The sequence below is a fragment of the Choloepus didactylus genome, chromosome 15 (assembly GCF_015220235.1).
Source record: "Choloepus didactylus isolate mChoDid1 chromosome 15, mChoDid1.pri, whole genome shotgun sequence".
NCBI classification, from domain to species: Eukaryota; Metazoa; Chordata; class Mammalia; order Pilosa; family Megalonychidae; genus Choloepus; species Choloepus didactylus.
Window position 1 is genome coordinate 41,115,707 of NC_051321.1, and position 13,018 is coordinate 41,128,724.

Genomic DNA, 13,018 nt, shown 5'->3' on the forward strand with positions numbered 1-13,018 from the left:
TCCTGAAGGTGCAAGGGAATTAAAATACTTAAAAAGATGCTCCAGACTGTTTCTTAGGACCACAGGAGCTGGTCTACATGCCCTGCATGGAAACCTGGCCCTCTTTTGGCTGAGAAATACAGATGACCCAACTGTTAAAGCAGGGCTTTAAAACAAACCCAGGTTTTGCTGGCCAGTGGAAAGCAGAGCACCACTGGAAGCCAGCAGATTTGTATTACCACAAACATGAACATGTTGGGGTTCCCAATGCCTACCTCCCATCACTGAGGCAGGCCACAGTGGGTGCCTGATTTTGTGGGGAAGTGTGGGGGCCACAGCCAATCTGACAACTGGCCAGCGAGAGAAACAAAAGATAGACGTCAAAAACAACCAACAAGAAAACCCTAGGCAAAAGAGAGAAAACAACCTCCAGAATAAACTAATCAAGAAAATCAGATTCCCAGACAGCAAAAAATCACAAGCCACACCAGAAAACATGAAGATATGACCCAGTCAGAGGAACAAACCAATACCTCAACTGAGATTCAAGAGTTCAAACAACTAAAGATGCTCAAACAAATCTGCTAAATCGAATCAACGAGATGAAAGAAAATGTGACAAAAGAGATGACAGATATAAAGATGACACCAGGTGACCCTAAGGAAGAATTCATAATCTTGACAAAACAAATGGCAAAACTGATGGGAATGAAAGGCACAATAGAAGAGATGAAAAACACAATGGAGACATACAACAACAGATTTTGAGAGGCAGAAGAAAGGATTAGTGAACTAGAGGACAAGAGGTCTGAAATCCTAAACACAAAAGGATAGGGAAAAGAATGGAAAAATGTGAGCAGGGTCTCAGGGAACTGAATGAGTACATGAAACAACGAATATACGTATTATAGGTGTCCCAGAACAAGAAGAGTAGGGAAAGGGATCAGAAAGAATAATAGATGAAGTAATCAATGAAAATTTCCCAACTGTTATAAAAGATATCAAATTACAGGTCCAGGAAGGGCAGCGAACCCCAAGAAGAATTGATCCAAATAGACCTACTCTAAGACACTTACTAATCACATTTTCAAATGTCAAAGACAGAATTCTGAAAGCAAGAGAAAAACAATCCATCACATCCAAGGGAAGCTCGATAAGATTAGGTACAGATCTCTCAACAGAAGCCATGGAGGCCAGAAGGCAGTGGTATGATATATTCAAGATACTGAAAGAGAAAAACTGCCAACCAAGAATCTTACATCCAGCAAAACTGTCCTTCAAAATGAGGGAGAGTTTAAAACATTTACAGATAAACAGACACTGAGATAGTTTGTGGACAGGAGACCTCCTCTACAAGAAATCCTAAAGGGAGTGCTAGGGAAAGACAGATAGGGAAAGATAGGAGAGAGAGGTTTAGAGAAGAGTATAGAAATGAAGATATCAGGAGATAGAGGGTAGAGATTGGGCATTTGGTGCTGAAGGAGCATATAATGTTCAAGAGGATTGATTGTATAGATCCAGAAATGGATGGCACAATACTGTATGATGGTAGCACAGTATTGTAAGTACACTGAACAAAGATGACTGTGAGTACAATTGAAAGAGGAAGGTTAGGGGTATGTATGACACCAGAAGGAAAGATAAACGATAAATACTTGGACTGTATAACTTAGTGAAACCTAGAGTGGCCAATGATTGTGATTAAATGTACAAATATTAGAATATTTTTACATGACAGAGAACAAATGTATGTCAACTTTGCAAGGCGTTGAAAATGGGATGGTATTGGGGAATAAATACAATCAATACAAACTAGAGAAAACAAAAACAAAATGTTTGAAAACTTCCAAAATTTAACAAAACACATAAATATACATATCCTAGATCCTCACTGAATTCCGAAGAGAATAAACCCAGTAGAACCACACCACACGATGTTATAATCAAACTGTTAAATCCCAAAGATAGAAGCAACATGTCATGTGAAAGGGAGCCTCAATAGGATTAAGTGCCAGTTTCTCATTAGAAACCATAGAGGCAAGAAGGCAGTGGGAAGACATTTTTATTTTTTTATTATTTTTTTCTTTTTTTTTTTTAAATCTTCATTTTATAGAGATATATTCACATACCACGCAGTCATACAAAACAAATTATACATTCGATTGTTCACAGTACCATTACATAGTTGTACATTCATCACCTAAATCAATCCCTGACACCTTCATTAGCACACACACAAAAATAACAAGAATAATAATTAAAGTGAAAAAGAGCAATTGAAGTAAAAAAGAACACTGGGTACCTTTGTCTGTCTGTTTCCTTCCTTCCCCTATTTTTCTACTCATTCATCCATAAACTAGACAAAGGGGAGTGTGGTCCTTACGGCTTTCCCAATCCCATTGTCACCCCTCATTTTTATACAATTGTCTTCGAGATTCATGGGTTCTGGGTTGTAGTTTGATAGTTTCAGGTATCTACCACCAGCTACCCCAATTCTTTAAAACCTGAAAAGGGTTGTCTAAATTGTGCATAAGAGTGCCCACCAGAGTGACCTCTCGGCTCCTTTTGGAGGGAAGGCATTTTTAAAGTGCTGAAATGAAAAAATTGCAAACCAGAAATTCTATATGCAGCAAGACTGTTTTTCAAAAATGAGGGCAAAATTAAGACATTCCCAGGTAAACAAAAGCTGAGGGACTTTGTCAACACAAGAGGATTTCAGAATTCTCTCTTTGTCTCTCTTTTTTTTTTTGGCAGCACTTAATCACATTTCTTTTGAGTCAGAGAAGTTGTAGGTTTACAGAAAATTCATGGATAAAATACAGAGTTCCCATACACCACCCTATTATTAACACCTCTCATTAGTGTGGTACATTTGTTACAATCGATGAAGGAGCATTTTAATAATTTTATTAATGGTAGTCCATGGTTTACATTAGGGTTCCCTGTTTGTGTTGTACAGTCCTATGTCTTTTTGTGTTTTTGTTTGATTTTTCTAGAAACATTTATAAAACTAAAATTCCCCCTTTTAACCACATTCAAATATTTAATACAGAGTTGTTAATTACATTCACGGTGTTCTGCTGTTATCACCACCATCCATTCCTGAAGGTTTTTCATTACCCCAAATAGAAACTCTACAATTTAAGCATGAACTCCCCCATTCCCTTCCCCCACCCTGGCCCCTAGTAACTTATGTTCTAGTTTCTGACTCTATGTATTTGCTTTTTCTATAGAATTCTCTCTCTGTCTTTGGCATAAGATAGTTTGATTATAATTATCGTGTGTTGTGAGTCTATTTAGGTTTATCCTGTTTTTGTAGTTCTTGGAGTGACTTGGATGTGTATATTTATGTCTTTTGTTAAATTTGGGATGTTTTCAGCCATTATTTCTTTGAATGTTCTCTCAGTCCCCTTCTTTCTCCTCCTTCTTAGACTCCTACAATGTGTATATTGGCATACTTGATGGTACCCCACAGGTTCCTCAGTGTCTGTTCACTTTTATTTATTCTTTCTCCTTTCTGCTTCTCAGCCAGCTTCAATTTGCTGTTGACCCCCCTCTAGGGAATGTTTAATTTCTGTTACTGTGGTCTGCAGTTGGATTTTGTTCCTTTTTGTAATTTCCATCTCTCTCAATATTTTCTTTGTGTCCATCTATCATTAGCCCTGAAGCTTCTCACTTCACTGTTCTGCATATTGTTTTATATTGTTGTGGTCACACTTCATTATATAACATTGAATCATTCACTAAATGTAGTAACAGAGGTAGTCCATGTTCTTCATATAAATATTTTTAATCTTCATAATATTCTGTTGAGTGACCATTTTTTGATTATTAGAAATACTAATTTATTTCCAATTTATCTTCTTTCTTTATAGTTCAATGAACATTTCTGCATAAAACCATCATTACTTTTGTAATTAAAATAGTTTTAAATTTTTGCCAATTTTTTTTCTTAATTCACAGGTGAATATAAGAAAGACGAACTCTTGGAAAGTGCCAGGTACATAATAATGTTATAAATGTGTACTATTTATAATAATTATCACATTATAATTTGTACTATGAATACACATTCATTTAAAAATTTTCTTTACATTAAGCAAATTTAAAAAAGAATTTTTTTTTAAACAGATATATATGTGTCTGACGAAGAATACAAATTGTTAATACTTTTTATTTGCATATTCTAGGAGTGGCAATGAGGAAAAAATGATGGCTCTACTTACACCGTTAAATGTCAACTGCCATGCAAGTGATGGCAGAAAGGTACTTCTTTTACAGCTTGCTACACTTGTGCTTATCCTCTGGTAAAATGAAGATACCTTCGTCTTACTGTAAATTAAAGCATGTATTTGAAGAGAGTGCTGATGTTTTCTTTTAAACAGTAATTCAGAATTCTTACACGTCAGTAAAACTTAACTGATAATAAACATTTACTTATTTGCTTCCTATGTGTGCAGTCATATATTTATAAACTTTAGCATATGCTATACCTTTTGTATATATGTTGGATTTTGTAAAACCAAATTAATAACTATTAAGGCAATGATGTAAGGTTTTTTCCTTGATTGTCTTACTTGGGTGTTTATATTTTCACACATTTGTTTCAGCTTATATCATTTGAATTTCATTAATTTATTTGATTAATTTTTCAGTCAACGCCATTGCATTTGGCAGCAGGATACAACAGAGTCAAGATTGTACAGCTATTATTGCAACATGGAGCTGATGTCCATGCTAAAGATAAAGGGTAAGTATTTGAATAAAATTAGTACTTCCTAAATGTCATTCTTCTTGTTACAATCTTTGTGAACTTTAAAAAAATCATTGTATCAGATTTTTTACTATACAGCATAACTTAATGATTATTTAGCTTTTACAGTGTGCAGGTTGCTCTCAGGACAGAGGAAATTATAAATCTTAGACTACCACTCATAGAACTTGCATTATAGTTAAGGGGGCATGAAAAGATACTTCCCGAAACAAAGAGGTATCTACTAAGTGCCAGGTGATAAAGAGAGATAGTACTACAGGAATTCTCAGGAGGGATTTATCAGTGATGGCTGGCATGGTTGAGAAAGCCTTGAGGATATGGTACTTGATCTATACTTTAAAGGCAGATCCCAGTTCAAGAAAGCAAAGAATTTTGGGAACAGCACCCTTTATAACTGGATTGGTATGAGTGAAGTTGCTAAAGCAGATATTACAGAATGATTTATAAACATTGACTACACTAGTTTGGCTGAAACAGATGATTCACATAGGGGAGAAGTGAGAGTTAGGGTTGGAGAATTAAGCAGGTGTTCTAGTTTGCTAATGCTGCTGGAATGCAAAACACCAGAGATGGATTGGCTTTTATAAAAGGGGGTTTATTTGGTTACACAGTTACAGTCTTAAGGCCATAAAGTGTCCAAGGTAACACATCCGCAATCAGGTGCCTTCACTGGAGGATGGTCAGTGGTGTCCAGAAAACCTCTGTTAGCTGGGAAGGCCCGTGGCTGGCGTCTGCTCCAAAGTTCTGGTTTCAAAATGGCTTTCTCCCAGGACATTCCTCTCTAGGCTGCAGTTCCTCAAAAATGTCACTCTTAGTTGCACTTGGGGTATTTGTCCTCTCTTAGCTTCTCTGGAGCAAGAGTCTGCTTTCAACGGCTGTCTTCAAACTTTCTCTCATCTGCAGCTCCCGTGCTTTCTTCAAAGTGCCCCTGTTGGCTGTAGCTCCTCTTCAAAATGTCACTCACAGCTGCACTGAGTTCCTTCTGTTTGTCAGCTCATTTATATGGCTCCAGTGACTCAACTTAGACCCACCCCGAATGGGTGGAGCAACACCTCCATGGAAATTATCCAATCAGAGTCATCACCCACAGCTAGGTGGGGTGCATTCCAAAGAAACACTCAAAGAATTACAGTCTAATCAACACTGATAACGCCTCCCTACACAAGATTACATCAAAGATAATGGCGTTTGGGGGACATAATACATTCAAACTGGCACAGTGGGGAATAGGTTTTAGAGGACTTGGTATTCCAGTCTAAGAAATTCAGTCCTCGTTCTGTGAGCCACAATAGGCATTGAAGAATCTTAAGCAAGGGAAATTATATGTCCTAAAAGAAGAGTTTTAGGAGGAGCATTTTGACCACAGTGTGTAGAATAGATTGGAGAGAGAGGAAGCATGAGACAAAAAGCAGCTGGTAAAGCAGGGTTGTAAGAGTTCAGGCGTAATGAGGATCTGTGGTGGTGGTGGCAGAGGAAAAGGAAACGAAAAGAAGGCATAGGTGTAAGAGATATTAAAAAGAAAGAATGGATAAATTTTGTCATGTCTGGATGTAATGAGAGAGAAAGGAATAAAAAGATAACTACTACATTTCAAACTCAGGCTGAAAGACTGAGACCCAGTGATATATCTGCTGAGATCCAGAAGAGAAACTTCTGTTTTGTTAGTGAATATTGAGTTCACTTTTAGATCTCTTGTTTTTAAGGGGTGAATGGTAAGAGAACTTAGATGGAGGTATGTAGTAAATAGTTGGGAATAAAATGGATGCTCAGGAGAAAATAAGGAATCATATGGGCAAAAATGGTAAGGAAACCCAGGAGCTTTTAAAGAGAGAAGATATGGAACTAAAGACTAGGCCTTAGGGTGGCCATCACTTGCCAGAGGCCATCTTGGTGGTAATAATGTTAATTGGTGAGATTCCCAAGGGGAAGGAGAAGATTAAAGATAGAAGTTAAGATCACAGTGTATCTTCCCATATAGGAAGTTGTTCCCCCATTGCCATCCTGAAGGAATTGGGTTTCAGTTTATTAAGGAATATAGTAATTTACCTTACAGGATCCCCCAAAAAAGTTTAAAGAAGACCCAGTTTGGAAAGGACAGAAAGAAGTAAGCCAGGCCAATGAGGAGGGAGGGAAATATGTCCTACCCCCAGAGCCATATGTATAGAGGTATTCAGGGAACTGCAAGTAGTTTCAGCATATCATTATTAAAGGATGAGGTTAAGAGAGGGTTACATCATTGTGTGCTAAGAAGTTGAAACTGTTTTGAAAGCAGAGAAGAGCCAATGAAGGATTTTAAAACAAGGAATAATCACATCAGATATACCTTTTAGAAAAATCTGGCTACAGCTTGGAGCATAAATTGGAGTGGAGACTATTTCATTAGTATAGGGGAGAGATAATATAGGCACAGACAAAGGCAATGGTGCTAGCAGTGGAACAGGGAGATGGATTTGAGGGAGAATTTGGAGTCAGAATTGTTAGAACTTAGGGTTCAAATGGATGTTATTAAATTTTGACATTTTTATTACAAGGTCACATAAGCTGTATGCTTGTTAAACTGAAGTGTAAAATAAATTAAACTAATAAAATAGGCCTAATGAATCTATAACACAGTTTTGTCCCCCTCCCATATTTTAGTGATCTGGTGCCATTACACAATGCCTGTTCTTATGGTCATTATGAAGTAACTGAACTACTGGTCAAGGTTAGTTTTCTTGTACCTTTCTAATAATTATTTTCTGTGATTATATTAAGTTACTTGAAATACATAATACCTATTCTGTGTTTTAGTATTTAGTATAGAAGGAGTATTTATAATCTTTACAAAATTATGTAATTGATAGGTCAGTGTCTGAGATTTTTGAGATACCATAAGATTTTAAATATAAAGTAGCATTGCCATCTTGTGAATAGCATATTAAGTGATTCTGTAATTTGTATCCAAAGGTGACATTTCAAAACTCCTGAAAACTAATATAAAGAAAGCAATTTTTAGTGAATTGTATGGTATCAAAACCACTAGGTGTATTTGCCAGACTTGCTTAGATGTACTTGGATTGGAACAGGCTCACTTGGTAAGCTTTGCTTCTTCCAGTATGCTGGGTGGCTACAGGAAGAGCCTATGGGTTCCCAGAACTGGGAAGAAACTTCTTATTTTAACCCCTGTGGGGTGGCAATAGAAGATATATATTCTCTTTGAGTGGATCTAAGGATGTTACCCATGCCCATTCCTTTCTCCCCCACTCTGTACATATGTGTTTGCCCAACACTTAACCCAAATTCTTGAGAGTTCTACCAAGAACCCACTCTGACCCTTCAGTACTTTTCCTTACTCTGTCAGTAGTTGTGATGGGAAGGGAAAGAGTACCCTTGTTTCTGTTATCTCCGTGCTTCTTTTTGGGCACCTACCATAATGGAATATATTTTCCCACAGAAACAACTTTATAAATAATGATTTGATACTCTGAATAGCCCATAAGCCTTTTTAAATTTATAATGTGGCAACAATATTATACATTTGTAGCAGTAATGCTTTTACTTATTATAAAACTGAATCATGAATTCAACAGAACATTTGGAATATTCTTAAGAATGAAAGTGAAACCTCAGACATATTTCCCTGGGACTTACAATTTTAATGGTATTTTCCTAAGACCTGTTATTTTACTAAATAAGAATGGGAGGCACACCAGGGTCATTTGTAGGGTAGAGATTAGCTGAAGTGGGAGCATAGTCAGTTACCAAAGTAGTCAAGTTCAGGAAAGTAGGAGAAAGCAAGTAGATAGGGATTGGGAATACAGGCAGAAGTCTGGGCAACACTGAGATATTTGGCAGCCCTTGCAAAAGAGTCTGGCTGCCAGAAACTGGAATTTTACAGCAAACCTTCAGCAACTGCTTTTTATGACCAGGGCACTAAGCATGGAAGGCAGTAATACATGGTCCCTGGGCAAGGCATTCAAATAATGAAGGTGTGGTACTAACAGGCACAAGGATAACAAGTCTCTCAACTTACTTCTTCATTATAGTTTCTGAGTATAGGGAAGCAAGTGCACAGATCTGGCTAGAATGAAGAGATAAATTTTGTCAGGTAGACTCAAAACTACTTGACAACTGTACGGAAAGTGTTGACTGGTATTTCTTTCTCAGCTTGAAAGAGACTGTTGGAACCTCTGATGGACTGCCACGGAGTACTGTCCTTGCCGTCTTCATGGTCACATTTATTTTTAACTTGATAAAGAATTAGAGGGGATTCTTACAGAATTTGCAGATCAACATGAAACTGGGGAGGATAATTAATATTCAAGTTGATACAGTAAAGGCTCAAAACATCTTCACAGGCTTTAAGCTTGGGTTGAAACCAATAAAATAACATTTAATAGGAATCAATAAGATTTAACTTCAGAAAGTATATTGCACAGAAACAGTATGTGAGAGGAGAACATAATTTGTTGTTTAGTTCATGTTAAAAAAGTTTAGAGCTTTTAAATTACCCACTAATTAAGTATAAGTACAAATTGTGATGTGATTGCTTTAAAAACTAAAATAGTTTCATACCAGTAATAGAAGCATAGTGTCAAAATTAAATGTAATAATGGATGCACCATACTCTGCACAGTCAAATCATATCAGGAATCTATTGTTATTCTAGGCTCTCAATTTTTTTTTTTTTTAAATGTTGATTTACTGAAGTATGTTTAGTTGAGAGCCACTGGAGTGATAGTGGTCTAGAAACCATCTGATATGAAGGATGAGTAAAGGAAATAAGGGTATTTAAACTGGAAAAGAAAGATATGAGTTGCCTTGAAATATTTCAAGGAAGAATATTGATCTCTTTTGCATCAAAGACCAGTGGGTCAAAGTTAAAAGTATGTAGCTTAATGTAAGGAGAGAACTTCCTGACAAAAGGAGTTATCTAGTTTAAAAAAAAAAAAAAAAAAAAAAAAAATCCATGTCAGCCTAGAAGTGGCTCTGTATCATGAGGGGAGTACTAAAAGAATAAAATAGCTCTCCCACATTCTATCAGGAATTTTGTGGAAGGGATTTTGTGTTTACTGGAAAGTTGAACTATTATACCTCTGTGGTCCATCCAACTCTAAGAGTTAGAAATGACTAAAACGGAAAAGACTGACAATACCAAGTATTAACAAGAATGTGGAACAACTGGAACTGGATTGCCAGTGGGAAAGCAAAATGATGCAGCCACTTGAGGAGACTGTTTGGCTGTTTGTAATAAAGTGAAACGTGTATCTATCATATGACCAGCAGTTCCACTCCTAGGGAACTTTATGTACACTCAAGAGAAATGTGTACATAAAGAGACTTGTATTTGAAGTTCATAACAGCTTATTCATAATATTAAAAAACTGGAAACATCCCAAAAGTCCATCATTGCGGAGTGCTACTCAGCAATAAAAGACTACTGATATATACAGCAATATGAGTGAATCTCAGAAACATTATGTGTACAAAAGAATCTAGACATAAAGTACATACTATAATCCATTTGTATGAAATTCAAGAACAGGTAAATCTAATAGATGTTGCTATAAAAGGGGCATGAGGGAATTTTCTAAGATAATGAAAGTGTTCTATATCTTGATTTGGGTGATGTATCATGAATATATGCATTTATCAAAACTCATCAGACTGTATATGCTTAAGAACTGTGCATTTACCATGTGTAAGTTATACCTCAAAAAAGGAAAAAGTTAGTTCTTGGAAAAGATGCAGGTTAAATCTAAAGCTTCATTCCTGTTTTAACAGTAAAAGAGTTGGCAGGCCTTGCTACTTAGCTACTTTTTCCATAGGAGAAAAATAGATCTATTTTCTGAAATAATTGATTTAAGAAGTGAGCTTTGGAAACATAACCTATTTTAGCTTGCATGATGTTAAATCACACAGTACTAATAATTTTTAAATCTCTTAAAAATTGAATGCTAAATATTTGCTTTCCCCCCCCAGCATGGTGCCTGTGTAAATGCAATGGACTTGTGGCAATTCACTCCTCTTCATGAGGCAGCTTCTAAGAACAGGGTTGAAGTGTGCTCTCTTCTTTTAAGTTATGGTGCAGATCCAACACTGCTGAATTGTCACAATAAAAGTGCTGTAGATTTGGCTCCCACACCACAGTTAAAAGAAAGATTAGCATGTGAGTATAAAATGGTGCATGTTCAGCTAGAATATTACGAAATCAATAAACTAAATTTTTTTTCTTTTCTTTTAGATGATTAAATTATAGACTATTTTCCTTAGCCATGGGTATCTGTTGTTCAGATTAGCATATTCTATAATTTGGATGTGACTACTCATTCAGAATACTTTTATGATGCTATGAAAATAAAATATATTTGTATTTATTTTTTGAAGTCAAGTTACCTGCTTTTCATATAGGTTGGTCTTATTATAACTGGTATGCTTTTTAAATGAGAGCATTTGGAGTTCCTATTTTGACATGACACTGTGATTACTCTTTCATGAAATCAAAGTGTCTTTTGCAGGATTGCTATATTATAAACGGAGTTTCCAGATCTTAGTACCTGATAGCCTTTGGTACCTAGGCAGAGTTCTGTGGTTTTCTGTCTATAATCAAAGTAGGGATAGTGAGAAATAGCCACCTAGTTCAGGTACAGCATTATTAGTCATAAATAGGAAACATGTATTAGTCTTGCATTATTCTAGAAAAATCATCAATAATGGGTGATTTCACAATCCTTGAGAGGAATCTTGAAAACATATCCTCTTCCAATTACTCATCAGCAGGTGGCTCTTGTTGGAAGTAACCAATTTGTATGATCCCCACTCTGGTAGGTGCGAGCAAAACGATCTGATACTGCCATAATGTTAGGGTAGGGATCATAATCACCCTTTGTTTCATTTTTTTTTACTGAGAAAAGTTCTGTGCTTTCGAAAGTTCTCACACCTTTCTGGACAGGAATATATTGCAGTACTACAGATATCTCTAAACCACTTATGAATTAGAACAGACCTTCAGTCTGCCATGACTAAGCCTGTGAGAATGAGTCGGAACGTAACTGAGGGGAACTGGAATAGCATTGTCCTCAATTCTCAGGGGTTATATTTGGAGAATATCTTGAGAGCCTCAATCTGGCATTTGGTTAGATTTTTTCAATACAGGGTAAGCTCTGTCAGTTTGATAATTCTCATGCAGATTTAAATACTTTTCCTTCATCTAGATGAATTTAAAGGCCACTCATTACTGCAAGCTGCACGGGAAGCTGATGTTACACGAATTAAAAAACACCTTTCTCTGGAAATGGTGAATTTCAAGCATCCTCAAACACATGAAACTGCATTGGTAATGTTTCAGATTTAAATTTTCAAAATACAATAACCGAAAACATGGTAAACTAATGTTAGTTTAGTAGTAAACTGCTTCTTTTGATGATACAAAATTATTAATCATAGTGTCCTAGTTGTAGCCAAAGCATTATTTTTAAAATCTGTGCTTTTTAAAATTACTGCCTATACATAAATAAAGACAGATTTTTAAACAGTACAAAAAAAATGCAACCTCACCTCCCAAAAGGTAATACTGTTAATAGTTTGAGTATCCTTCCAGAAAAAATGTTATTCATATATTGGCATATATTATATATAACTTTTATTATCACAGATGGTCAATATCATTTGGTTTTTTGGATTATAAAAGTTGTAAAGGCTTATGTTAGAAAATTTGAAACCTACTAAAAATAATGGAAAAGCAAATAATCCAGATAAAAACCACTTGATATATTTCCTTCCAGTATTGCCATTTTTTTTTTCAAAATTAGATCTGAAGTCTGTGTGTGTCCTCTTAAGACTGTGTGAATAAAGTGTCTGTATGAGTAGAGGCTACTTCCCTGACTGAGGTAATAAACTCTTTGGAGCTATAACAAAGTAAATGAGAGTGGGGAAGTTTAAGGGAAAAGCAGTCAGAAAAGAATGGGAGCTAGTAGGGATAGTTGATGGAGGATATGAGAGGGAATGGTATAATCAGAGACTACATTAAAGGAAATTTAAAAGGAAAAAGATAAGTTTTGTATGAATTGCAAAATATGGTTTGGGTGAGAGAAGACCCTAAGTCAATTAATATATGTACAAACAGATTGTGGTAGTCATAATTACCTAGTCTTTTTAGCAATTTTTTTTGCTTTATGCCTTATGCCAACTTACATGAGATTTATGTAGGAACCTATATATAAAACATTTTGGACCTTTTTGTTACTTAACTTGTAGAAATATCCAAGTTAAAAAAAAATTAGCAAAG

General features: G+C 35.8%; 1 protein-coding gene across 2 annotated transcripts in view; it reads left to right on the plus strand.

The window, feature by feature from the left end:
- Nucleotides 1-13,018, plus strand: part of TNKS2 (tankyrase 2) — a 71,725-nt gene that overhangs the window by 19,293 nt on the left and 39,414 nt on the right. For both annotated transcript variants that reach the window (XM_037804261.1, XM_037804262.1), the window contains exons 4-9: nt 3,942-3,978; nt 4,169-4,244; nt 4,634-4,728; nt 7,390-7,456; nt 10,714-10,900; nt 11,946-12,067. In XM_037804261.1, the coding sequence (XP_037660189.1) occupies nt 3,942-3,978; nt 4,169-4,244; nt 4,634-4,728; nt 7,390-7,456; nt 10,714-10,900; nt 11,946-12,067 (584 nt within the window). The remainder of the gene's footprint in view (nt 1-3,941; nt 3,979-4,168; nt 4,245-4,633; nt 4,729-7,389; nt 7,457-10,713; nt 10,901-11,945; nt 12,068-13,018) is intronic.